The sequence below is a fragment of the Vigna umbellata genome, chromosome 1 (genome assembly GCF_029865625.1).
Source record: "Vigna umbellata cultivar VRB3 chromosome 1, Vumbellata_1.0, whole genome shotgun sequence".
NCBI classification, from domain to species: domain Eukaryota; kingdom Viridiplantae; phylum Streptophyta; class Magnoliopsida; order Fabales; family Fabaceae; genus Vigna; species Vigna umbellata.
Genome location: NC_142165.1, coordinates 101,181,021 through 101,206,506, shown reverse-complemented (window position 1 = coordinate 101,206,506; position 25,486 = coordinate 101,181,021). Strand labels below are relative to the sequence as shown.

General features: G+C 29.4%; 3 protein-coding genes across 4 annotated transcripts; 2 read left to right on the top strand and 1 right to left on the bottom strand.

Annotated features, from left to right (window-relative positions):
• The first annotated feature begins 930 nt into the window (after nt 1-930).
• On the top strand, nt 931-4,531 carry LOC124837582 (BSD domain-containing protein). 2 transcript variants are annotated; one of them, XM_047312992.2, is made up of 3 exons: nt 931-1,620; nt 3,183-3,367; nt 3,908-4,531. In XM_047312992.2, the coding sequence occupies exons 1-3, from the start codon at nt 1,113-1,115 to the stop codon at nt 4,418-4,420; spliced, it is 1,206 nt and encodes a 401-aa protein (XP_047168948.1). In that variant the 5' UTR covers nt 931-1,112; the 3' UTR covers nt 4,421-4,531. The 2 variants fall into 2 exon arrangements, with proteins under 2 accessions (XP_047168948.1, XP_047168947.1); XM_047312991.2 differs by having other exon boundaries at nt 3,180-3,367.
• Nucleotides 4,532-7,457: 2,926 nt separating this feature from the next.
• Nucleotides 7,458-8,767, bottom strand: LOC124837587 (vesicle-associated membrane protein 711-like). The gene is made up of 4 exons (XM_047312999.2): nt 8,379-8,767; nt 8,090-8,280; nt 7,843-8,006; nt 7,458-7,761 (listed from the first exon to the last, which is right to left on the bottom strand). The coding sequence occupies exons 1-4, from the start codon at nt 8,605-8,607 to the stop codon at nt 7,671-7,673; spliced, it is 675 nt and encodes a 224-aa protein (XP_047168955.1). The 5' UTR covers nt 8,608-8,767; the 3' UTR covers nt 7,458-7,670.
• A 12,453-nt stretch (nt 8,768-21,220) lies between these two features.
• On the top strand, nt 21,221-22,955 carry LOC124837590 (Bifunctional inhibitor/lipid-transfer protein/seed storage 2S albumin superfamily protein). The gene is made up of 2 exons (XM_047313002.2): nt 21,221-21,909; nt 22,711-22,955. The coding sequence occupies exon 1, from the start codon at nt 21,282-21,284 to the stop codon at nt 21,903-21,905; it is 624 nt and encodes a 207-aa protein (XP_047168958.1). The 5' UTR covers nt 21,221-21,281; the 3' UTR covers nt 21,906-21,909; nt 22,711-22,955.
• Nucleotides 22,956-25,486: the final 2,531 nt, after the last annotated feature.

Sequence of the window (25,486 nt, the reverse complement as noted above, 5' to 3'; positions counted from 1 at the left end):
ATAAGACAACAGTTTTGTTTTTTCACATAACTCAAGTCAACATTTAAAACAGTTCGAAATTAATGAAAGACATTGGGTCAAACATAAACAAAGAAGAGGCGGTGAAAAAGCAATTGCAGTTGTGGGAGATTTAGGTTGTACCTATTTGCATTTAAGGATTTCTAATCTTAATTTATAATTCTCCTTTAACAAATTAGTTTTGTTATTTTTTATCAGAGAAATACTATTAATTTTTTTTATTTTTAATCCTTATTTTAAATTAAAATTGGTATGAGTGAATCGAAATAAAACTATATTTAAACTTTTTTAATCATATTGATGTATTTTACCAATATAAGATGGTGTAAATGGATTATCATAAATCATAAATTTAGAATATTCTTTCTGAGAAATTACTATAATTAATTTAATTATATTTGATAGAGTTCTTTTAAATATTTTTTTAAAATATTTTCTGGTATTATTATTTGAACAAGAAGATTTTAAAATATATTATTTTTACCTATAAAAAATTTAAAATAACGTAGAATATTTAATATTCTTTCTGAGAAATTAATATAATTAATTTAATTATATTTGATAGAGTTCGGTTTTTAAAATATTTTCAGCTGTTATTTTTTTAACAAGAATATTTAAAAATATATTATTTTTACAGGTAAACAATTTAACAGAATTAGATGACAATATTAACTGCTTATGATAAATGAACATATAATTTACACATTAAAATACTTATCTTGAATATTAGATAACCCAAATATTTATCTATTTATGTTTTTATAAAGATAAATATTTAAATTTCATGTATAATATGTTTTATCTATCAAATTATCTTGATCTAATAATAATATGAAATTAGTTTAGGCTGAAAATATTTTGTAGTTAAATGAGATGAGTATATATTTTGATTTAGACATGAAACACAAAAAGCTTAGCCAGTTTAAAGGTTCATTTGTCAGTGGATGGCTCTGTTCTCTTTTCGAGAAATCCTTTGAGATCGATTTGAAGTCTTGAACTCATCTCAAAACTAATTATCCAGAGAGTCATCTTGCTTGCAGCAGAGAAGCACAACAACTTCATTCCAGAAACAAAAATAATAAAAGTTAAAAAAAATGTCTTGGTTCTTCAAGTCCAACCACCCTCACCCGGAATCTTCTCAACTCAACGACCGCACCGTTACCCAATCCTCTTCTCCGCCGCTTCCCGCCGCCGATCGCCACGGCGTCAAGGAAGACATATCGCATATTTTCCGCGGCGTGGCCAACTTCCTCGCTCCGCCGCCGTCCTCGTCTTCCGCTTCTTCCGCTTCTTCTTCTTCCGCTTCTTCTTCTTCTTCCTCCGCTGATTCCTCCTCCTCTTCCTCACAAGCTCTGACCGGAATCCGGAACGATCTCGTGGAAATCGGCGGAAGCTTCAAGAACTCTCTCTCGCTAATTTCCACGAACAAAGCCGTCACCGGAATCTCCAAGTTCGCTTCTCAGTTGTTGCAGTTGGAGTCTGATGACCAACAAAGTAACGGCGACGCGGTGCCTGGAACGACGGATGATGTTGTGCGTTTCGTGAAGGAGATTTCTGTGCGTCCTCAGTGCTGGACTGAATTCCCCTTGCCGCTCCATAACGGTATTTCGAGTTTGCTTCGATTATAATACATGTTATTTGTTAATTGTTTTGACCGTGTTTATCTATTTTTTCAATTGAATATTATCCGTGTAATATGAGAGAGTTTGTAATTTAACCGTGTGGTCGTGCAGTTTTTTGCGGTGGAGCCTCTCTGGCTAATTGGCTAGATCTCATGAGTCCGGTGGTCATTTTATAAGCTTATAATTGCTATCTTAACTAACGAGTTATTTCATTCATGCATGCATCGTACCCAAAGGAAAATTAAAATTGGTATAGCTTATGGTTTTGTGTGATTTCATAAATAAATACGAATCCTAAGTATGTTCAGTTTAGTAGAGAAATAGAGATTGTAAGGGATGTGTGGTTTGTCATGCTTTTCTGGATAGTACTATTGTCTTTACCAAGCTTGGTAGGAATGCTTGATACATCAAATTCTATTGACAATAATCAATGCCGGTGTCCATGCTTATGGAGTATGAAGTAATAGCTAGCGATGTTTGGATTTCAAATCTATGGTTGAAAAAATTTCAGCCAATAACCTTTCGGTAGGATCAGGATATCAACAAAAACAACTCTTGAAAGTCCCTCAGATAAGTCTAGAGTATAGTACATTTCCAGAACTTCTGTGCTTTGCAGGGTAATAATGGTGGATGAGATGAGCTTACAGTCAATTAAAAAAACTATACGAGGATAAATGGGATGTCAATTAAAATAGTTTATATTTGTCCTTTTGAGTGTTTTACAACATTTGCTACTTCAGAAAATTGAATATTAATTACTAGTTTTTCAGTAATACCGACATTTACTTTAATCTCATAACATCTACCTTCCTAGGATAGTTTGTCAAAGAAAGTTACTTTACATAATAATTAGTACAATAATTTCTAATTGATCTGTGTTATCTTAAAAGAAGTAATATGGTCGCATGGAATATTGAAGCCGTGAATTGCAATGATAATTTTATGGCCATTTTCTTCATTATATTTTGCAGTGGATCTACTTGTTATTTACCTGATAAGCTCATAAGTCACATGGTTAATATGGAAGGTTCTCATGATTTTTAGAAAGAATGGAAGCTTTATCTCACTCATTTTGTGAAAATTCTTACTTTTGCTTGTTTACATATTTGATGTGGTGTGATGAAGTTATCATGAAGATGTTGCTGCTGTGTTTTATGTACTGTTTATTTATCAAATATTGGAGGCATGTCATCTGAGTTCCGTGTTGCTTTAATTTTTTTCCTATATTTTAATTAACCTCTTAAGTATGTTGAGGGTGATGAGTTCAACGACTCCTTCGGCATTTCTGATCTTGCAGAAACTTTGTAACGATGCTAGTTCACACTCCCAGTCATTACAAAATCCAAACACTTGTGTCCTGCTCCGAATATCTCTTTTTTAAGTCTAGCAAATGTTCTTTTAGTAAAAGTGGTTTTTGAATTTTTTATTTTTGAGATAGCATGAGTCCGAGAAACCAAAACCACTCATTTTCCTTTATTTATTCTACCGAATTTATATTGAGATTGGTGGAACTTAATACTGAAATTTGACTTGTTGCAGCAGATTTTAGCATGTCCAATGCTCAGAGAGAACATGCATTGGCTATGGAACGGCTGGTTCCTGAATTGGTTGCACTAAGACTGAATCTTTGCAGTTACATGAACGTGGAGAAATTTTGGATGATCTATTTTTTGCTAATACTTCCAAGACTAAATCAGCATGATTATGAGTGCTTATCGACCCCCAAGGCAAGCCGTTTTTACCCAACATTGCCTTATTGAAGTTCCCTTATAACTTGTATTTATGTGAATTATTTATGCATGCTAGTTAGATCAGTCACTATACTCTAGGAAACCATGTTATTTTTGAATTACAGAGCACTAATACAAGCTATACATTATTCTATTTCTATATGCTTAATTGAATTGATGCTCTAGTTTCTCGTCACCCCAGCCCCACCCCCCTTTGATTATACAGCTTGTATATGATACATTAGTGAATAGCAGACCACTATCTGCTGCCAGTCTCACCTTGGTCTGGTAATATTTTTGATAAATTATATGTCTTGCCGTGAAGTTTTAGCATCTGTCTTTGTTTATTTTATGACTTTCTCTCCAGATGTGTTGGTTCTATAAAACAAATTTCAGATTGTCGTTTATTGCACGCAACAACTATGTGATTGAAGATAATGTCATAGATAATTGTCTCTTTTATTCTTTGTACAAGTTTGGGTAACAACAATCTCTAAGTGATCGCTATATCATGTTTTCCCGTTTTTCTTTTTGTAGATTGTTGACGCAAGAGATGTGCTTCTCCGGAAACTTGGAGAGGGGAAAAATTTGCAAGCTGAAGAAAGTGAAAAACCTGGGACTGTGGATTCACATCAAGAAGTTAGGGAGAACTGTGAAAGAGAAAGTATCTCATTTGAGCAAGACCAGGTTTTGACTGAGGTCACAAATGCAGTGGAGGGTTTAGAAGTTGATGACACGGTTAGTACTGAAAAATGGTTAGAAGATACCGATATTGATGCTAGTTCATTTGCTTCCTGTACAAAACTTCAACAGGAAGAGGATGTGTCATTCAGTGACCTAGAGGATGATGGGAGTTATAGCTCCGATAAATTATCAAGTCACAGGGAGACGCAGGACATCAGGGGTTCATCCCCTGAAGGTGCTACTAGTGACTGGGTTCGGCTGCATGAAAGTTCTCTGAGAGATGTCAGGAAGAAGGTTATTCGTTTAAAAGGTAAGGATTCAGAAGATGAGTCAAATGATTGGCTCTCAGTTGATGATTTTAATTAGTTAGGCTTTCCTTGATTCACCAACTTGTAAAGGTTCATTATTTTTCATTTCTCAATGGCTCTGTATTTAGGGGTACCATTATATAAATTAAACTATTTACTTTCTTATTCACACGTGCATATTTCTTCTCTGTACAAGGCTAAGACTATTGTGCATTTGGTAAAACATCGTTCATTTGTTGAAAGTGTACAATGCAAACAAATCAAAGATTTCAAGAATAATTTTAACTTGGAAGTTTCTGTTAGTTGATCAGTAACACAGAACGTTGACGTCAAACCGTTCATTGAAAAGGTCTTTGGATTTAATTGCGATGAGTGTTGTTTTTTTTCAAATACTCTGTCGTTATAAAGAGTTTAGATGTCAGAGAGAATTAATTCTTTAACGTATGATTGAATAATACAGTAAAAATGTATGGTGAAAGAAAGTACACTAAAATGAATTTTACCAAGAAAATGACGACTTGCTTGAGTTTAGTGATAAGGGAGTTATTGCAGTTTAAGCCATGTTGTCTGTACTTGAAGTGTTTTATTTTCTACTTATGGAGTCTCTGACCATACCAAGACACAGATAGAGAGAAAAGTAGAGAGAAAGCAATAATAGCATATTGGAAGTTGTAAAATACACATCTACGCAGATCTGAAGCATAAAGAATGGGGTTTGGTTTGAGTGTGGTAGATTGCTTAAATAGAAAGGCCACTACAGAGAAACATTATGGGAAATGTGGCCCCAACAAAATCCAAAGAAGGATGCCCCCTACAGATGAGAGTTACTTTTCTTGATTGAGTTTATTTATAACTTTAAAAGAGTCAATGCTTCCCAAAACCAAGGCTTCTTCATTCTTCCTAAAGAACAAACCAGATGCATTTTTTAAATACGAGTTTGGTGCCCTACATCTTTTTCCCAAATTTGACCTATTACCCCTTAACTCTGATTTTCGTTTATTTGTAAGCTTGGCATCTATAATTCATTGACTAATTCATGTCGTCTACTCGATACATTAATGTAATTATTAAAGTACAAATCTCATTAGACAATCTATCATGTCATAATGATATCTTTATACTTCTATTTAAGTATTAGTGACTTGTATCATCAACTTAGTCTATAAAAATTCTATCAACTCTTCACCATGATTTGTCAATTTAACTTAAGTATGATTAAAACCTATATATCTCTCCAACAATCCTTAACTTAATTAGTACACCACATCTTAACATGTCAATGGTACTTCTTTAATAACTACTAACACATACATAACATACACATCAAAGTACCATTTAGGTACGTAATTATTCACACCATCATCAACAAAATATCAATTCATTAATTGAACTCAATAATTACAATATTATTCTCTATAATATAAATCATGTCTTACATTATCCAATACATAGTACACATATCAATGTTAAAACGTACACATTTGAAGCAATCTCTTGCAATAATGGTGTCTTGATGCCTTGAAGAAGTAGTCTCCGGAAGAAGAATGTTTCTGTCTTTCTGTCACGTCTTTTAAAGTCACTTAATTTCATTAATTCGTTCATCGCAAATGTACTGGTGCGCTATGCGAATTTTCTTAACTGCTGCACTTTAACTAATGTTATTTGCTCAGCGCACAGGTACTGGTGCGCTATGCGAATTTCCTTCTACTCGCAGTGCGAATTTTGGCTTTCGCTTTGCAAAAATTGGCTGACTAAGTCTAAATAATACACCATTTTCTGTACAATATTTTACATAACAATCTACTACCTATTATAACTTTTGAATGAGGAACAACATGAATAATTACAAGATTGAGCTCATTTATAAGTATAAAAACAACTCTTTTCCACACTTATCACTTACATTATCCAATACATAGTACACATATCAATGTTAAATCTCCGTATAAAAGCAAACATATATTGCTTAAGTGACACGTTTTTTCTTAAGCACAATCAAAGGACATTTACATTGACATGATTTTTGTTTAAGTGAAAAATCACCATCACCTTTTAATGATATTATGGTCATTTCAACTAAATTCTATCGAAAAAGAATTGTTTGAGAATTTTTGTTTGAGAAAAATAATGTGAAGGTATGTTTTTCATCACACATTTTCATTCTAATGTATGTATAAGTGCATTCTTACTAAATATTACTATTTGAAACCACCAATGCAACTTAACAAAGAAATATTGTAATACCATCTCACTCTTTAAGTAACAACCCAACAATTAAATCTCCACTTCAGTTCATAAGCAGTGCATTATATTACATCTTCAGACAAATATAATTCCATTTTAATGCAATCATAATTTATTCAACATTTAACGTGTAGGATTACTTTACTTCTATTAATTCAAACTCAAATTCAGACAACATTTATTCAAAATAAATATAAATATATTTATCTTAATTAACCTCCTCAGAGATGTCTTAGAATAGAAAATTATCTACTAAACTACTCTTGAAAATAATGATAACCTAGAAAAATTCAAAACATTAAAAAAGAGAGAGTTGATATTGATAAAACAACCTATAAACTCACTCAATCTTATATATTAAATTGGAGGGAGAAAAAGAAATATTTAATGATACGGGGAGTGCATTCCATTTTATTGTATTCTCTTTCATGTTATTTTAAACAAATCAAACCATAAAAAAGTAATGTCCGATTTATTTCCTTTAATATAAACATAACTCGAGAGATGCAATAAACGAATTATACAGACACTTAAATCCCGCTAAACAGAAAATGCACTGTTGGTACAATTATACATACACGAGAGACCTCAAGCATCATGCATACATATATGACTCAATTGTTAATCATAAAACAAAGAAAGTATCTCTTGAGTGAAATTTACTACAACAATATTCAGAAAATTTTAAAAATAATAATAAGATAGTCAAAATTCTTAATATCCCTTCAATCCAATATTTCATACAACTTTTTTCTATGCATCATACTATTTACTTTGTGTCCAAACAATAGTTCAAATATTTGCTTTGACTAAAGATGGTAAGAGATTGTGAATAGAACTAAGTAGGGCTTAAAGCTTTGAACAACTTTGTTATTGCGATTTTTAGGTTCCAAAAATTTCACCCAAAGGTTATATCTTTCTTTCATAAAAATGCTACCCATATGCCTGATTTGATAGCATTAATGCAAAGGAAATTCAAAAAAGCAATTACACGAACAATCTTCAAGAGGGCAACTTGCAGAGTCATCCTTCTTTGACTGACCCTTTTTGGTTGCCTTCAGAGCTTATCTCAAGCAATTAGTCAACAAGGGACCACGGCAGAGGAAGGCGAGTATAATGTAAGATACAACGATGAATACTATGATAAGGGCAACCCTGCATCAGGAAGAGAGGGATCATAAATAACCATGAAATCAATTATATATGGATATTAAGGTATGAATTTATCGTACTTACGTTAACCTAACGTTGCTCCACCACAAGTTATTTTTATAACGACGGGAATGTTTTCTGAAACGAATTGAATTGTTATTCATTGCTGAAGTTTTCTCTACCAACAGTTCCAACCTCCCACCTCTCTCCAATACTTTTTCAATGTTGTCCACCATCACAGTTCTCACCTATATATATTATCATGACATGGTCAATATTCAAAAACTACTTTTGAGAAGAAATTATAGAGAATGTGTATATTTAAACTTGCCTGAGTCATTTCACCTTTGAGACGGTTCAATCTATCAGCATTTGGGTCATTGGAGTAATAATCCATCTGCTGGCTCAGGATCCTTGAGAACTCATCGTTCATGGCGTAGGCAGGAGATGAAAGAATCGCACGCCCATATGTCTTCACAAATTTTTTATGAATATCTTCAAGAAATGCAAAAGGGATCATTCCTGTAGTCAAGGCGAAAACAGAAAAACATTGCTTCACGATTGGATAATCAGATTAAAACACAAGTTTCAAGAAAGATGAATGAGAGGAAGCTGATTACTTCCAAATGCATCATCAGCCATGCAAAGAACAGTGAGGCCATCTGTCCTCTTGACATGAAAAACATAGCGATCATGGGAAAAGGAGACATTGCTGTCTTTGTTGTTGTCGTCCCCGACATTGATCTTGCTGAGTATCTGTTTGGCTACCACACTGGCATTACTCTGGGTGGCGCTGAACTCAGCCAGAACCACCTCTCCCCTTGCCACCATTCCATACAAAATCCCCATTGATCCTCAGAGTTATTCCTTAATCTTTTTCTCAAAGGTGGAAAAGCTTTCCCAAGATCAACAAGGCTAATCTCCCTTTTTTGTGTATTGGTTTTGGTTTTGGTTTAGGAGGTGCAATTACACCAACACCAAGACAAGGATGAAGAGAAAACAAAGTGGCCATTTGATTTGATCTAGAGTCCAAAAATGGGGTAAACGACATCTGGAAATTTAAAAGGAAACTCTGCCTCTACCCTTTTTCATGCCTACCATGGCTTTTTCGGTGCCACCAAAATTGCCACAAAACATGGACAACAAAATCATAGTTGTTAAAACAAAACAAATACTTATCCAATCAATATTAAACTCAATATATATTAATCGTAATTTATTCTCTTGTCTTGTAAATTAAACAAAATGTTAATTTCTCTCATTCATTAAATTAATACTACTATTTTTTCCTCCTCCCGATCCTGCCACCTTCTTTTTCGTCTTCGTTGCAAAAAATAGTGTATAGCAGAAAGCAAGTGAAGAAGCATGTGTATAGCTGGTACAGGTTGAATCCAATTGCTGGAGCTATATAATGAAAGGGGACATGAATAGGGTTTCTTTATGATCATCATGATGCATTGGGAGGGCTAAGGCAAGAGGGGACACGTACACGTTGGTTTCAAGGGTAAAAGACGAGTGTATGATTAGCAGTTATGGGCAGTAGGGTAGGGTACCCTTTCATTTAAGGACATCACATCACCTGCCTCCAGAAAGGCACCTACATGCCCCCCCACAAAAGATATATAACCTAATATTCATTGAATGAGTGATAATAAGATTATATAGTTTTGTGGTAATCATCCATAGCAAGATCATGTCACTCCATACCTGTCAACGTTGTATTAAAACGCTTTTAAATTGTGTTGTAAAATAATCTTACATAAACAAATTCAAGACATCTTAGTTTTATTTTTTTAACCATACAAAACATAAAGTATATTTCTTATTTATATCAAATAACATCAATTAAACTCGTCCTTTTAAAACATAGTTATTTTAGGTTCTTATTGTCTATCGTCCAATAAGGATTAATATATTTTCATACAAGATTATCATTTGTTATAATATTTATCTTAAGCATCTCTAATTTGACTTCTCTAAACATCTTTAACCTGGTTTCACACCTTGAACATCTTTGACTTGGTTCTACAATTTAAACATTTTTAGTTTGACTTCACATCTTAAGTATCTCTAGACCAGCAGCTTCAAGCTTTGAACATTTTTTATTTCACTTTGTGCCTTATGCATGTATAACTTCACTTCAACCTTCAAGAACCTTTATTTTGCTTAACATTATTAGTATCTCTAACTTAGTTCAACACCTTAAACATCTATAGGGCAGCTCCATATTGCTAATTGAGATGGCATAGAAATGAGATGAATAACAAACATCTCTAGTGCTAGTAATATAATCTAATCAAATTTTAAATTTCTATGACTTATTTACATATGAGAGACACTTTTAATAAGTGAGAGATATTGTAAATAAGTTTTATCAACAAATAAACTTTAATATCTTTCTATTTATCTCCAATAATATCAATTATAATAACTCTCTCAATAGATTATTACTAATTATAAAGGCTCGTGAAATCCATGTAATGATATTTCTATTAAGAGAATCATTTGCATTGATATTTCTTCTTTTATATTCTATATTAATTTATTAAATTGTTTTATTAATTAACTTGAACAAGCAGTTACAAGTTTCTTAAAAAGTCAAAGAGAATAATGACGCTTTTAATTAGCTCACCAATCCATCTATAAATTATAAATATTAAATTATATTAAAAAAACGAAAACCGTAAATGCTCTTTTCTTTTTAGATATATTCAGAATTTAACATCATTTTATATTGTATTTAGAGTTTAATATAATTTTGAATTGAATTTTAATAGAACTTTATTGAGATTTTAATTAAAAAAAATTGTAATAGTTTTTGAGATTGAAAAAAAATTGTAATTAAATGAATCAATCCGTTTAATCCATCAATATGTGAGGAATCTAACCGAGTTTGAATTCTTTAGATTCACTACTAAATGAACCAGATTAAATTAATTCACTAAATAATTAATCCATAATGAACCAAACTCAATGATCCATTTTAATAACTTTAACTAAAATTCGAAGTTGAATCTCACTAAAGATGCTCCAACTCTTTGATGTTCTTATCTTACCTCAGTTAAAAATCTTCAGTCAAGTAAACAAAAATTAAAAAAAAAAGTTTCACTTTAAAATTTGTATCACTTATAAAAGAACGTGATCAACTTTCAAATATTGACGTATAACTAAAAGTAAAGGAGTTTAGACACCAATTTAAGATTAATCATGTTATTAGTGTAAACAAATTCCTGTCTTCAAACTTTTTCTTTTAAGTAGAATTTATTATTAATATTTGAAATTTTTTATGAACTAGAAATAATGTTAATTTAAAATATATATATATATATATATATATATATATATATATATATATATATAAAGTATAAATCTTAATTTATAAATAACTTTTATAAAATTAAATTTAATTAAAATTTTACTTTTTATCATTGTATTATAATTATTATTTAAAGTTTATCATAACAACATTTTTTGTTTGTTAAATATATTATTTTACTCAATATCAGGTTGTTACTAATTTTTTGAGGTTGAATTAAATTTTATACCATGTTAAGATACTGTGTTAACAAATTATTAATAGAATAAAGAAATTCAGTCCCTTAAATTTTTTCTATTAAAGAAAGTAATGTTATAACTTAATTTTTAAAATTCATTATACTTAAGAAAAAAATGAATATACATTTATGTCATTTAAAATTTTTTGATATTATTAGATAGATCAGTACCTCGGCATAACAAATTATGTATGCATGCAGTCATAATTTATTATGCTGAACCAATCGCACACGTAATGAGTAATTCATCACAAAATTTTCTCCTTATCTCAGCACGCATTTCTTCCTCTTTTCCTTTTACTTTTTTTTTCACCCTTTTCACTCAAACCTACAGATTATAAATATAGATATCATGATATTTATATAAATAAATAAAATATTTATACGTTATCCGTGAAAATTTGTCAAAAATACTCATTTTTTACCATTATGAATGGTATCAATAGTTGTACCATCCATTGCCATTGTTTTTGTTTATTTCAACAAGGAAGGAAATATATAAGTGGTACAAAGTATGTGGAATTTATATACAACATTCAAAAGATAAAAAACAATAAAAACCAGAAGATAATCACTACTGAGAGTCAAATATAGGTCATAAAAACCAGATGAAGAAAAAAAAACAAGTCACTTCATCCTTCCCCAGCAATTATAAAGAGTAACTGCTTCAATACCACATTCATATGAAATTCTATTTCCATCGAGAATTACAAAAAACTGAATTTGAATTTAAACTTCCTTCAATCAATATTGCCTTTCTCCTTGATAAAAAAAAACACATTCAATGTGATAGAGATGATGACATCTGAATCAATGACCCACTTTCCTCTTTCCAACCAAACGAAAAGCATAAATTAATCTCTGCAAATACAATGTTGTAATGCAAATACGAAAGAAGTGTATTGAGAGTTGGGTATAGAATTGGGCCAGGGGAACCTCTGTGTTCATTCAGAAGACAAGATCATCATATCACATACTATGGTTGTCTCAAAGAAGATGAGATACCTTTCCTTAGTGGGGCCATATAATTCAGATATATATATATATATATATATATATATATATATATATATATATATATATATATATATATATATATATGCCAAATATAAACACCCATTCTATTCATAAACTTCACTCTAACATTTTTCCTCATGACACTTGCAGATCAATAATTTTCGTCGAAAAATATAATATTATATTAATCATCTCTTACACCCACTTGCACCCCATCCCCATCTGTCTATATACGTTGTTAATTTTTACGAAGATAAATTTCACCAAAAAATCAAAAATCAATTTTGGCTGTACTTAACCCAATTGCATGCATGGTCATTGGTTACCATCGAATCGATTTCACACTCTGTACACGGCAGTACGTAGGCTCACTCTCAAACCATTAGTTTCGGGGAAAACACCACAGCCACTAGTTTTTGCTGCAAATTTAGCATTTTTATATTTTTATATTACTCTTCTGACTACGGTTGGTCTTTGACATCACAGACGACAAATGCCAATTAATATGTATTAAATTCAATGTCTTTCTTCTGTCAGTCAGTGCTCAGAAAACAAATTTAGATTCTGTAGACTGTCAGAAAACTTTCAACATCTTACTTCATTTTCAGATCAAATTAATTACACCCCCTGCATTTGCCTAATATAGCAGGTATTTTAGATAGTGCAGAAATGAGTTAGATAGAGCAAGCAAGATGTGTACCAAAAAGTCTGCATAGATTGATAGAGTTTAGCTGGTTTAACTTCACTTTGAATCACTGTTTACACTTATTTTTTTCTTTTTCCTGTCATGTCAAGATATATCGATGAGCCACTAATCAGCTTAAGTATAGTAAGTTTGTCGTTAATTATTGAGACAGATTTTCACAGACAGATTTATAGATGGTTGGTGTAAGATAGTGGAGGTGTATAACAGAGAGAAAATAGGGTGACAAGAGAGAGAGATGACAGCAAAGGAAAGAAAGATGGTTCACGGATGCAGAAGGTTACAAAAACTAAAAGCTTTTAGAAGGAGCGAATCCCATCACGGACAGGCAAAGAGCAGCATCGCACATCCCTATCAGGGACATGCTGCTATCTCTCTCTCTTCATCTCAATCATCATTTTCTTTCTCAATTCATTCCAATCTTTTAACCACTCTTCTCACATGGCTGCCAAGCTGTCCATCTGCAATCCTCCATTGTCATTCAACACTCAAAAACAAAGGTTTGGTAAAACTCAAGATAAATTTACTATATACATCTCTCTAAATTTCATTTTACAAATATATTTTATAGAGTGAAATTGAACTTATTAATATAATATTGAAGTCCTGTATTAGAATTTATATTAATGAAATTTTTACAAATTGAATTTAGTTTAAAATTCACTCGTTAATTTTATATAAAGGAATAACAAAAAGTAGAAAAACACAAGTGACAAGTGTTAGTGTACAAGCTAAATTTAATATATAGAGCAATGTTTCAACTTTTTATGTATATAACAAGCGTTTATATATAATATTTCTCTTGTCTATATTGAAACAAAAAAAGTGAAACTGAAAAACTATTTGTTTTCCTATTATTTTTTAATTTACATGACATTAATGTTTTAGTATTAATGGAATTGTACATTTCTACTTGCTTTTTCATTGATCAAGTACGTTTATATCATGTTTTTGAAAGAAAAAAATGAATAAAGAATATAGTGATTCAATCGGGTGCTTTGTTTTTCAAGAAACAAAACCAAAATAAAAAAAGATAAATGGATTAGTTTTTTCTTTTATCAATGATATTTGTTATTATGTTATAAGTGGGGATTTTTTCAAGTAATTCATTTTCCCTCGGGTAAAATTTTAAGTTTTAATTTATTTGTGTGTGTTTTTTTATCAGCATTATGTATGTGTGATTTACTATCTCGAACTGAATAAAGGATAAACTATTTGAGTTCAACAAAATAAAAGCAAGATTATTAATTTCAATCATTGATAAAAAAAAGGGGGGCTATTGTTGGTATCTTAATGCATTTAAAATTTATAATACATACATATATAGCTTTAATTACTAACTTTTTTAATCAATAATTAAAATTAGATTTTTTCTGGATCACTACTTTGAGAGAAATAGAGTTCTTGAATAATTGTCTCTCCTTATATAAATTCACATCCTTGTCGGCAGACATTTTCGAAGAGAAAAACTTACTAAGTGAGAACCCAAAATTTGTGGGCAGAGCTCATACTCAAAACGTGATTAATTAGTAAATATATTTTTTTCCCTCTTTGCTATTTACTTAAACCACAAAGCCGATTAGTCAATTTCAATTTTGTTATACTTGGTTTAGGACAAAACAAAATATCTAAGAACATAAATAGTATAATTTTTTGCTATTAAAATATTTTGAAAAACAAAATTCCTCAATTACAAAACATCTGAAACATAAAATAATTTTACTTTCTTCTTTTTAATATTCTCCTCTTCTTCTTTAGCAATCATTTTTTAAACTGTGATGTTTATTGGTTACTTCATTCATTCTTAAGGTTTTTGTATTAAAAGGGGTTGCATGTGGAAGCTTAGTTATAAAAGGACTGTGTAAGACAAGTTGGATTTTAGCTATAAAAGGATTGGGATGAAAGTTACAGCACAAACTATATGCTTCTATACCTTCATTTTCTCTTCTCTTCTGCTTAATTTGTTCATCAGTTAAAAATGAATACCTCTGTAACCTTTTGAATTCGTCATATACATACCTTTCTCTGCCTGTCAGCTATACTTCTCTCTCTATTCAACAACTTGAAATTTATTTTGTTAAATAAAGGTAGAAAACAACTATGGATCAGCATGCATGTGACAACTGCTGACCCTTTTATAGCATTTAACTTGGTCACACACACACACACACACACACACACACACACACACACACACACACACACACACACACACACACACACACACACACACACACACACACACACACACACACACACACACACACACACACACACACACACACACACACACACACACACACACACACACACACACACACACACACACACACACACACACACACACACACACACACACACACACACACACACACACACACACACACACACACACACATATATATATATATATATGCATCAGAAACTTCCACGACTCTCTGTCTCTTCAGAATGTGTATCCAATTAACTTTATTCCTGAGCTGTGGATTTGTGAGTGTGTGCTCATTGGTGGCTCATCCATCCTTCATAGGATGCTTTTTCAAGATTAAAATAATAGGTATATATATTAAGATAAGGTTTTGTGGTACTTTGATAGAAAAAGTGATATGATGAAATACAAAAATATGCAGGCTAACACATACAAATATAACGAATGCAATTGCATATGCAGCTTGCTAAGTTGGCAATTGAAGTTTCACTTTCAGTTCAAGACCACACTGTACTCTCTTTCCAAAACTCCTGAAAGTTTAAGAGCTCTTCTCTGTACTTGTCACATTGTCTTGCCCTAAAAACACAGTCTTAAAATGTTTATGTTTATCAAAAGAGGTTATGAATGAAGAAACTTGTCAGACATTTCTTAGTGGAGTAATATAGATGATGAAATCTTTACAGTTTAAAAAATTATTAAACAAATAATTAAGTTGTGAAGAATCATCTCAACAATACTTGATAACGTTCAACCATGACAGAATTACCACAGTTATGGTGCTCTTCATTTACAACATGGATGAATACAAAATTAGTAAAAAAAATAAAGAATAATAATAAAAGAAAAAAAAAAGTACGTGAATGTGACACATCCCATGCAGTGTTCTTCACCTCCTCAAGGCTTTTTCCTGTCACCGTCACTTTGAATCGCAGCTTTGTATGATTAATGCGCATGTGAATTGTGCTATATAAAACAAATAAAAGTTTTATAAATAAACTTACCTTTCTACCAAAGTATTGTGTGTTGGTGCTAATGGGAAAGAAACAGTGTTCAGGAAAATAATAACGAACTCCAACTAACTATTATCATTACCAGTGAAAGTCTTATTTACCGTTGGCGGTTGTACAATATAAGATAGCATTTGAATTTGGAAGTAAAATTCGCAAATGAATCGAATGTCTTTGTCCAATTATTTAATTTGAAAAGGTCCACACAAAAATAATGACATTGAAAATAATATTTTAAGTAACAAATATACTTACAAAGTTTGAGAATTTACTTAGATAACAAATACTTAAACAATGCAAAATGCGAAAACATTTCTTGCACCCACCGATTCCAAAACACCTACAATGTTCTAGTGTTTTCTTTACCAGATGTTTAATAAGATTAGAGCGAAATCATTAGAAATGGTTTCTTTTATTATTAAGTATTGGAAATTATTTCTAAAATAGCAAATAATTAATTAAATAACAACATATATAATTAAGAAGCTCTAAACCTAAGATTTTTTTCTTTGGCTAAGTGAAAAACATGGTCAGCATTACCCATTTTCTTACTATATTGTAATTGTTTCTGAAACTCCATTTTTTCACTCTTCATAATCCCTAGTTCAACTCCTCCATTTATGCAGAGAGACAACATTTCTTTTCTTTAAAGGGCAAAACAGATTTTTCCATATGGACTATTTTAGACAAATTATGTTATTTATTAAAATGACAAAAACATGGAATATGTAAAAAATAGATTATTCTATTTCGAATCATAATTATAACATGTATACAAGGAGTGAAATTCTAATAGGTTATGTGATTATTCTATGTAAGTTATAGTTAATTGAGGTAAACATGAGTTTTTTAATATGTAATTTCTTTTTGGATTATAAATTTGTTTGACGAATAAAAAATATAGCAGTCAAGAATAACAAACTAATAATTTTAATCATTTTAAATATTAAAATGTCTATTTTAATCTAAATTGCCTAATATCCTACAAAATACAAAACCTAATATATCGCACACAACAGTATTAGACTCACATCTCCAGAAAAGAAAAACACCAAAAAAATCAATCATTTGTGACTCAAAAATAAGAAAACAAATAGGAATCAATTGTTATGGTAAAAATTTTAATTTATTTTTTATTACCTTTATACATTAATTGGTAAATGAACTAGAATAAAAATTTAATTTTAAAAAAATAATAATAATGTTTTTATTTAAAAAATAAATATAATAATACAATAAAGAGATCGATCTACTAATACAAAATAAAAAAATAAAGTTAAAGTCTAAAATAATAGCAAAATATCATATCTAAAATAAGAAATATAGCATCATAAAAAACATTTTTATCTATATAAATTTTAATAAACTTTAAATTTAAAATTTTACAAAAATGAATTTATAGATTCTTTTAATGTTCAATTTTTTATTTTTATATAATGTAGAACTTAAGTTCATATTAAAATTTTTAACAATATATATATATATATATATATATATATATATATATATATATATATATATATATATATATATATATTATTGCATCTATAAAATTCATATTTACAATAAAATTATATTTTTAGCAAATTATAGGATTTAAATATGTTATTCATATGATATATTAACTATTAGAAATAAAGAAAAGATAATATTTATAACATAATATTATAAAAATATAATTTATTGTACCATGTATATATTTATAGATTTAAAAATCTATAAATATATATATCACAGTATAATAATTTTATAATTTTTTACTCACAAATATTCGCCAGAACAATCTCTCATTGATTTTTGTGTCTAAGTTAAATTTCTTCTTCAGTCCATTCAGTCTATTTTAAAAATGGTTATATCAAATAATATATATATATATATATTAGGTAGAGGAACGAGAAAGTTTTAGTTTAGTCCTGGTTTAGTTGACTTCGTAGGGAAGGTAGGTTCCACTTCAAATGGACATGCGTTGATATCACATTGATTACATAACATAAAATAATGGATAGCATTTTTTAAAACATATCCTGTTGGAGTGTGTGGGTATATATTTCATTTGTTTTACTTTTAAATTTGTAAAAACAAAAAAACGAATGTAAAAGAGGTCAGTTTGTACATCAATTATAAAATTAATATTTGTAAATACAATGAAATAATTATAATAACATGTCATGTGTTTTTTATATATAAAATAATCATATAATTTTTCATTATTAAAATTTGTGAAAGTTGTGTTGATACAACATCGAACCACTGTTTGAACATGACTAGAGTGTTTTATTATAGTATGATAGGATGTCATGTTGGCTGGGGACTTTCAGAAAAAATGGCACAAGTTGTATTAATTGTGTGGTGGTTTAAACAATGGAATAAAGTTCAAGATATTTTATAAGTTAAAAGACAAAAGTTGTAAGGAAAAAAATATTTAATAACAAAATTTGAGAAACAATAAAACTTTTGGTGGTAAAAAATATAAATAAGTTTAAAATTTATAATTAAAACGTTATTATATTTACTAAAATTTAATTTACAAATATGGTTGTTTTACAAAAAATATATAGGTGAAGAACTGGAGACATTTTGAAAACTTGACTTAAAAGTTAAGAATTACTAAAGAGGAATAGACATGCTTAGCTAAAAGCAATTGTACTTAATTGATAAAATACTTTATATATTTTTTTCAATTAATCTATTGGTGAAATCATGTTTGAAGTAAAATAAAATAAATTTAGGTAAATGTCATGTTTTCAATATAGTGTAATTAATGTTTTGAAGTATAATTACACAAACAATTGAATAAATAATATAAATGTGCATTTGTTAAAATAAATAGTAAATATAAAATACTAAAAATGATAAGACAAATAAAATAACTTATCACCTATTAATATCAATATCTTAAAATGTAATTCTAAAATAAATATTATATTTAAAATCTTTAAAATAAATAGTGTAGTGTAAGAACATCAAATAATAAAATAATATCCATTATTATCATTTTTTTGTGATTAAATAAAAATAAATAGAAAAAGAACTTATATATAAAGGTAAAGATAATAAAATCTTATTTAGTGCCTGTAAGAAGAAAAATATTTAGAAAAATCGTATCTAGAATAGAAAACGATAAAAAACGAGTCTAGAAAATACTTTCAAATATATATATATATATATATATATATATATATATATATATATATATATATATATATATATATATATATATATATATATATATATATATATATATATATATATATATATATATATATATATATATATTTCATAAGTTAAAAAATTAGAATTTGTGAAAAAGAAAAGAGTTAGAGGAAATTCCGTCGTAAAACTTACCAAGATAATGAATCCAATATAACATATATTATCAATGCGTCAAATGTGAATATATTATCATATTATGCATACAATTTTACAATATTTGGTCAGACAATGATCATTTATATAAAGATAATATGAACTATTAATATCTTTTGATAGATAACATTTTAATTTTATCTTACATGAACTTTTTTTTTTACAATAGTATTTTGACACCAAAAATTATTTTAGTCTCATTTAATATAATCCTTTATTACATTTTTTTTCTCTTTTTCTAAAATATAAAAAATTATGTTTATTAGTACCATTTTATCATTATAAAATTATAAAGAGCTGTCATTTGTTTTGTATATATTGAGTTCATTATCTTGAAATTTGTATAAGTGGTACAACGAGACAGTACTTCTGGCCGACAATAAGAAAAAGTAAATTTAGATCATACAGTAATATACCAAGAGTTTTAAATTATAAACTTTTAAAAACCTCACTTAATTAGTATACATATTTTAATCTTAATCGTGTTAAAAATTTAATAGTCAATTTTTATTTCTTAAGATTTAAGAAAAGTTAATTTTAGAAAATGTACGTGTCATCATGAAAATATGAAACGTATACCAAATGACAGACAATTTTTGCATGAGAAATAAAATGAAAGTTGAGTTAAATTTTTGTAATATTGGAAGTTTCTTATTAATTAAAAATAAAGTTAATTTATAATATAAAAATAAATTGTGTAAATCTTCTTATAACTAATTTTATAAATCTGATTTAAATTTAAAATTCATTTCTTAATATATATTAAAAGTCATTACTTTAACATGAGACTAAAAAAAACATGATTTGTTTGTAAAAAGTGATATTCGAGATTCATTCATGATTAGCAACACTAAAAAATAATAGGTGTGATAACCAGTCCAAAACAATAAAATTTCGTCAGTGAACATTATTTTTCCATCGGATTTCTAATGAGCACAAGTTTATTAGTAATAATACAATCAATAATATTTATTACCAGATAGTAACATTCATCATCGATAAATAATTTCAGTATTTCTTTTCCAATGCAGTGTGTAATGAAATATTATATATTTGTCTCAGTTTTATACAATAGAAAAAGGTGTTCTGGAGTCCTGATATAATGATGAGATTTAAAAATTGTTATATGATGAAGAGTTTGATGATTGGGATATTATTGTAGAAGTGAGATTGGATTATCTTAAGCGTGAAGTCAGAAGGAGTATTGAAAGAAGAAAAAGATAGTAATAATGTTGGTTAGAAAACATTTGATGTTAACAGGAAGAAAAGGAAGATGAAGAAGGTACGGTTTTGGCTAAGCTTGATAACATGTACTTTGAGGGGGTTTACAGTGAGTTTCCTTTTGGCTCACGGCCACGCTTGAGTGAACAGTCACAGGAACTGGAAGCAGGGTTAAGTCTGTGCAGGATGAAGTACCCTAGTTCTGCCACATGCCAGCTTAATTTTTGGGAACTCATTCTATGTTAATCATGGTGTGTATGTGTGTTGTAAGGTGTGCCAGCTTGCAAAACTTGGCAGCTGCCTTTTGAGCGTAGCTAGCCCCATCTTCACGTGATCTGCTCTTAGCCTCTTTTGTTTGCTTCTCCTTGTTTCTCTTCTTATATATCACCCTCTCCCTTCTTCTGCATTCTCCACTTCTCTCTCTCTTTCTTTCTTTCTTTCTAACCATGGAGTCCTCAAAGATCTATGCTTATCTCTTCCTTTGCATGCTCTTCGTCTCCTCTGCCACTCCCATTCTAGGCTGTGGCTACTGTGGGAAACCCAAGAAGCAAAAGCCAAGTAGAAAACCAAAGACCACACCTATTGTTAAGCCCCCAGTCACCCTCCCTCCCGTTGTCGTTCCACCGGTCACTGTGCCTCCCGTCATCGTCCCTCCCGTCCTCACCCCTCCCAGTCTGAAGCCACCCGTTTCACTCCCTATTCCACCAATATTGAATCCCCCAGTGATTCTCCCACCCGTGCTTAACCCACCAACCACTCCGGCTAAGGGAGGGAACAGTCCCTGCCCGCCACCCAAGTCTCCGGCGCAGGCTACGTGCCCCATTGACACTCTGAAACTGGGTTCCTGTGTGGATCTGCTTGGGGGGTTGGTTCACATTGGTGTGGGAGACCCGGCTGCCAACCAGTGCTGTCCAGTGCTTCAAGGACTGGTTGAGGTTGAAGCTGCAGCGTGCCTTTGCACCACTCTTAAGCTCAAGCTTCTCAACCTCAACATTTATGTCCCTCTTGCCCTTCAGCTCCTTGTGGCTTGTGGCAAGTCTCCTCCTCCTGGTTACACCTGCTCCCTCTAAACCAGTTAAGTCGATCATCATCTCATTTTCTCATCTTTATGCCCATGAGCTTTTCCTTTCGTTTTCTTTCTGCACACCAGGAAAACCAAATTTACTTCTTTATGCAAATCCTCTTCAGTTTTCTCCCAATCAACCTTTTGTTTTGAATTTTGAATTGGAAATTGAAGTTTTTTAGATTCAATCATTTAACTTCTCTTTGCAACCTTTGACCATGCAAGCATATTTCTTTTCGGAACTAATACCTTCATCACCATGCATGCTTATCTACCTTGTCTTCTATTATTTTTCTTACGATCTCTACCTCGGGAAGCTAGTTGAAACACCATGCATGTTATTAAGTCTGTGACCGAGACCATGAAGTTTTTTTTCAAAGCAATGATCATGACTGGATGTCGTTTTCTAAAGTATTATTAGAGGTTGTTGACTGTCTCATAAAAGCAAGAAAAAAGTTTCCGATAACTTCAAATCAACCAAATTAGAAATTGTTAAATTTATCAAAAGATTAATTTCAATGCTTATGATTCCGTTTAAACAATTCAATAATGACATAAACCAGACATTCTTTTCTCCAAATTTTCCAAGCAAAGCAATAGCTTTTTAGAAAAGATATCATTTTTTTTCTGTCTTTTTTTCTTGAAGCTGCTGCTATATATGATTTATGAGCAGACTGAATAGATCACATGGAATTATGGAATGGTGATTTATTTTGTATTTGGTATGAGTAAAGTAAGCATATATGGTCGCATCTTGAACCCGTGAACTTGAAAAGTTTGTCTCATTGTGTATCATGACCTATGTTTTGCAGGTGAAAGGATTGAGGAATATATGGTCAAAATCGACATGAGAGGATGTCGAAGGAACCACTCTATCTCTCATCTCTCCTGATTGGAATTGCTGTTGTTTGTTTTTCCTATTATTTGTAAAACCATTTGTTTTCTTCAATTGAGAGATTGTTTGCATGTATGTTTTAATCCTAGGCAAGTAGTAGTAAACATGCTTTTTTGTGACATTTTCTATTATTAATTTATATCAACTGTCTTTTGTCGAGTATATCAGTTTCGTCTTTCTTTCTATTCTTTCATAGCATTTGCTTCCATCACAATTGAGGCTGTTCAATCTAAACTCTCTCCAAACAAATAATAATAACCATTTACATTTCTTTGTGGACATAGATCATTTTCAGTTTTTTAGAAACTAAAAAACATTTACCCAGTGGTTTTTCATTTTATATTCGCTTTGAAAAATAAACTTTTTACATTTATTTTATTATTATATATATTAAATAATAAAAATAACATTATTATAATAAAATGTATAATTGTACGGGCATATAATTTTCCTATTCATTTTATTATAATATTTTATGCAACGTACAGACTTATAATTCCAAAATGAAGTGTTTGTTTTAATCTCAATAATGTGACACTAAATTTATTACTCTTAATTTATACTTTCTACTTTCCCCTCTGTAAATAAATGGAGAATAGAATGATACATTAAGATTCCACTAACTCAGTCTGATGTGTAATTTGAATTTTTTCTTTTTTATGATTGCTTTGAAGTTAATTTATGCAAGTTTAGGTTTTGAAAATCATATTCTTGTGATGTTTTTAAATTTTATTTTAATCTAGTGTAATATTCATATTTTAATAATTATATTGATATCAAAAGTTTTAATTAATAATAACACAGCATGCTATAATATTTATATTGATATTATTTACTTTAAAATGTAATATTTATTTCAGTATACTATTTAACTATATATATAATATCAATATTGACACATTTTATCAATAAATTCAGTGTATGTAATCTAGTTCTATATATAATATTATATCTTGGGTTGAGTTTAGACGTAAAAGAATATTTATATTTGTGAAGATAAGAATATTTAGAATCAAAAGAAACGAAGGAAATTAAATCTCTTATTTATTTTTCATTTTTTTTAGGTAAAAGAAATGTAAAATATTAAAAAAATGTTCTTTTATTTATTTATTATTTTGTTTAATTAAATTAAATATTTTTAATTGAACCACTATTAAAAGAATTTATTCTATTGATTGTTATTTTTTTTCCTTTAGCTACCGTTTAATTGAACCACTATTAAAAGAATTTATATATATGATTTTTTTTTGTGTTTTTGTTTTCAACTTCGACATCTTCTACTTCCTTGTCTCACCCATCTCTTTTAATTTGTTACCCACCAGTGAGATAAGATTTATGATATAATTCAACTTAATTTAAGTTTTATTGTTTTATTATATTTTAAAAGTTCACTATATTTTGAAGTTTATCATTTTCCCCCGTTACATGTAAGCAAATTGGTAACACCTTTTTGCTTCTTTTTTTTTCGTTACACTTTTTTGGCTATCAAAATAAGGCTAAACTTTCTTTAGATCAAAGAGAAAAATAAAATTATATATATATATATATATATATATATATATATATATATATATATATATATATATATTATAAAATTACTTTTACGATAAAAATGACATATGATAAAATGTTAAAATATTTAATATTTAAATAGCTATCTTTCCCATCGGATTAAATTGTTTGTCCCAATACTAATAGGTTGTATTTCCTTATATAATAATCGCCAATTATTTTATATTCATCCATGTATGTAATTTTGTGAAATAATTAAATGTAGAAAAATAATTTTTAAAAATATAAATTGAAATTGAAATAAATTTCAAATTTAAATGAAAAAAAACTTAATATTGATAAAGATTAACAAATTAAAGGCAAACTATCATTTATTTAAGTAATTGTAGCTTGAATAAGTTAACAGAATTGCATTATTTTAAAACAATAAACATGCAACTGTAACAGTTAATTGAATAAATGTAATCTCACATCTAAAAAACAATTCATGTAAAAATTACAAATTAACATCTTAAGAGCAAGAATTACAATAATGTATAGAAAAAAAAAATACTACATCAGAGACATCCAGAGAAAAACAAAGGAAGAAAGATAACATGTAATCATAAATTAAATTACAAGAATTTAAATTAAAAAAATAAAACAAAAAAAAGTCATAAATATTTAAAGGACTAATTAATTGAAGGTTTATTCAAGCCTATCAATTCTGCTCTTCTGTGAATTCTTTCAAGAGGCTGACGAAAATTTAGATTTAAAAAGTATTAAGTATTAATATTTTAATATCACTTCAAATATTAATTAACTATGTTAACATCGTGGGTCTTCATCATCAAAATATTGATAATGATACTGGTTGATCTTACGTCAAACACTCTTAACATATATTAATGACATTCAATTTTTTTAATAATATTTCATTAAATCAATTTACTATCCAGGGTGTGGTATATATGTGCATCAACAATCAAGTTAAATGATAATATACTCCAAAATGCAAAATACCTATAATAAGAATTTGGACAAGACATTCAATCTTATCTTTTTAGTCACATAATTGTAATTGTAACGTGGAACACTGATTAATTATGATTTATTTGTTTATTTCACATCAAACACAAATATCCCTGAGAAGAGTTTGAGATGAGATTGAATAGAAATATGTTGTTCCTAATTTATTAAAT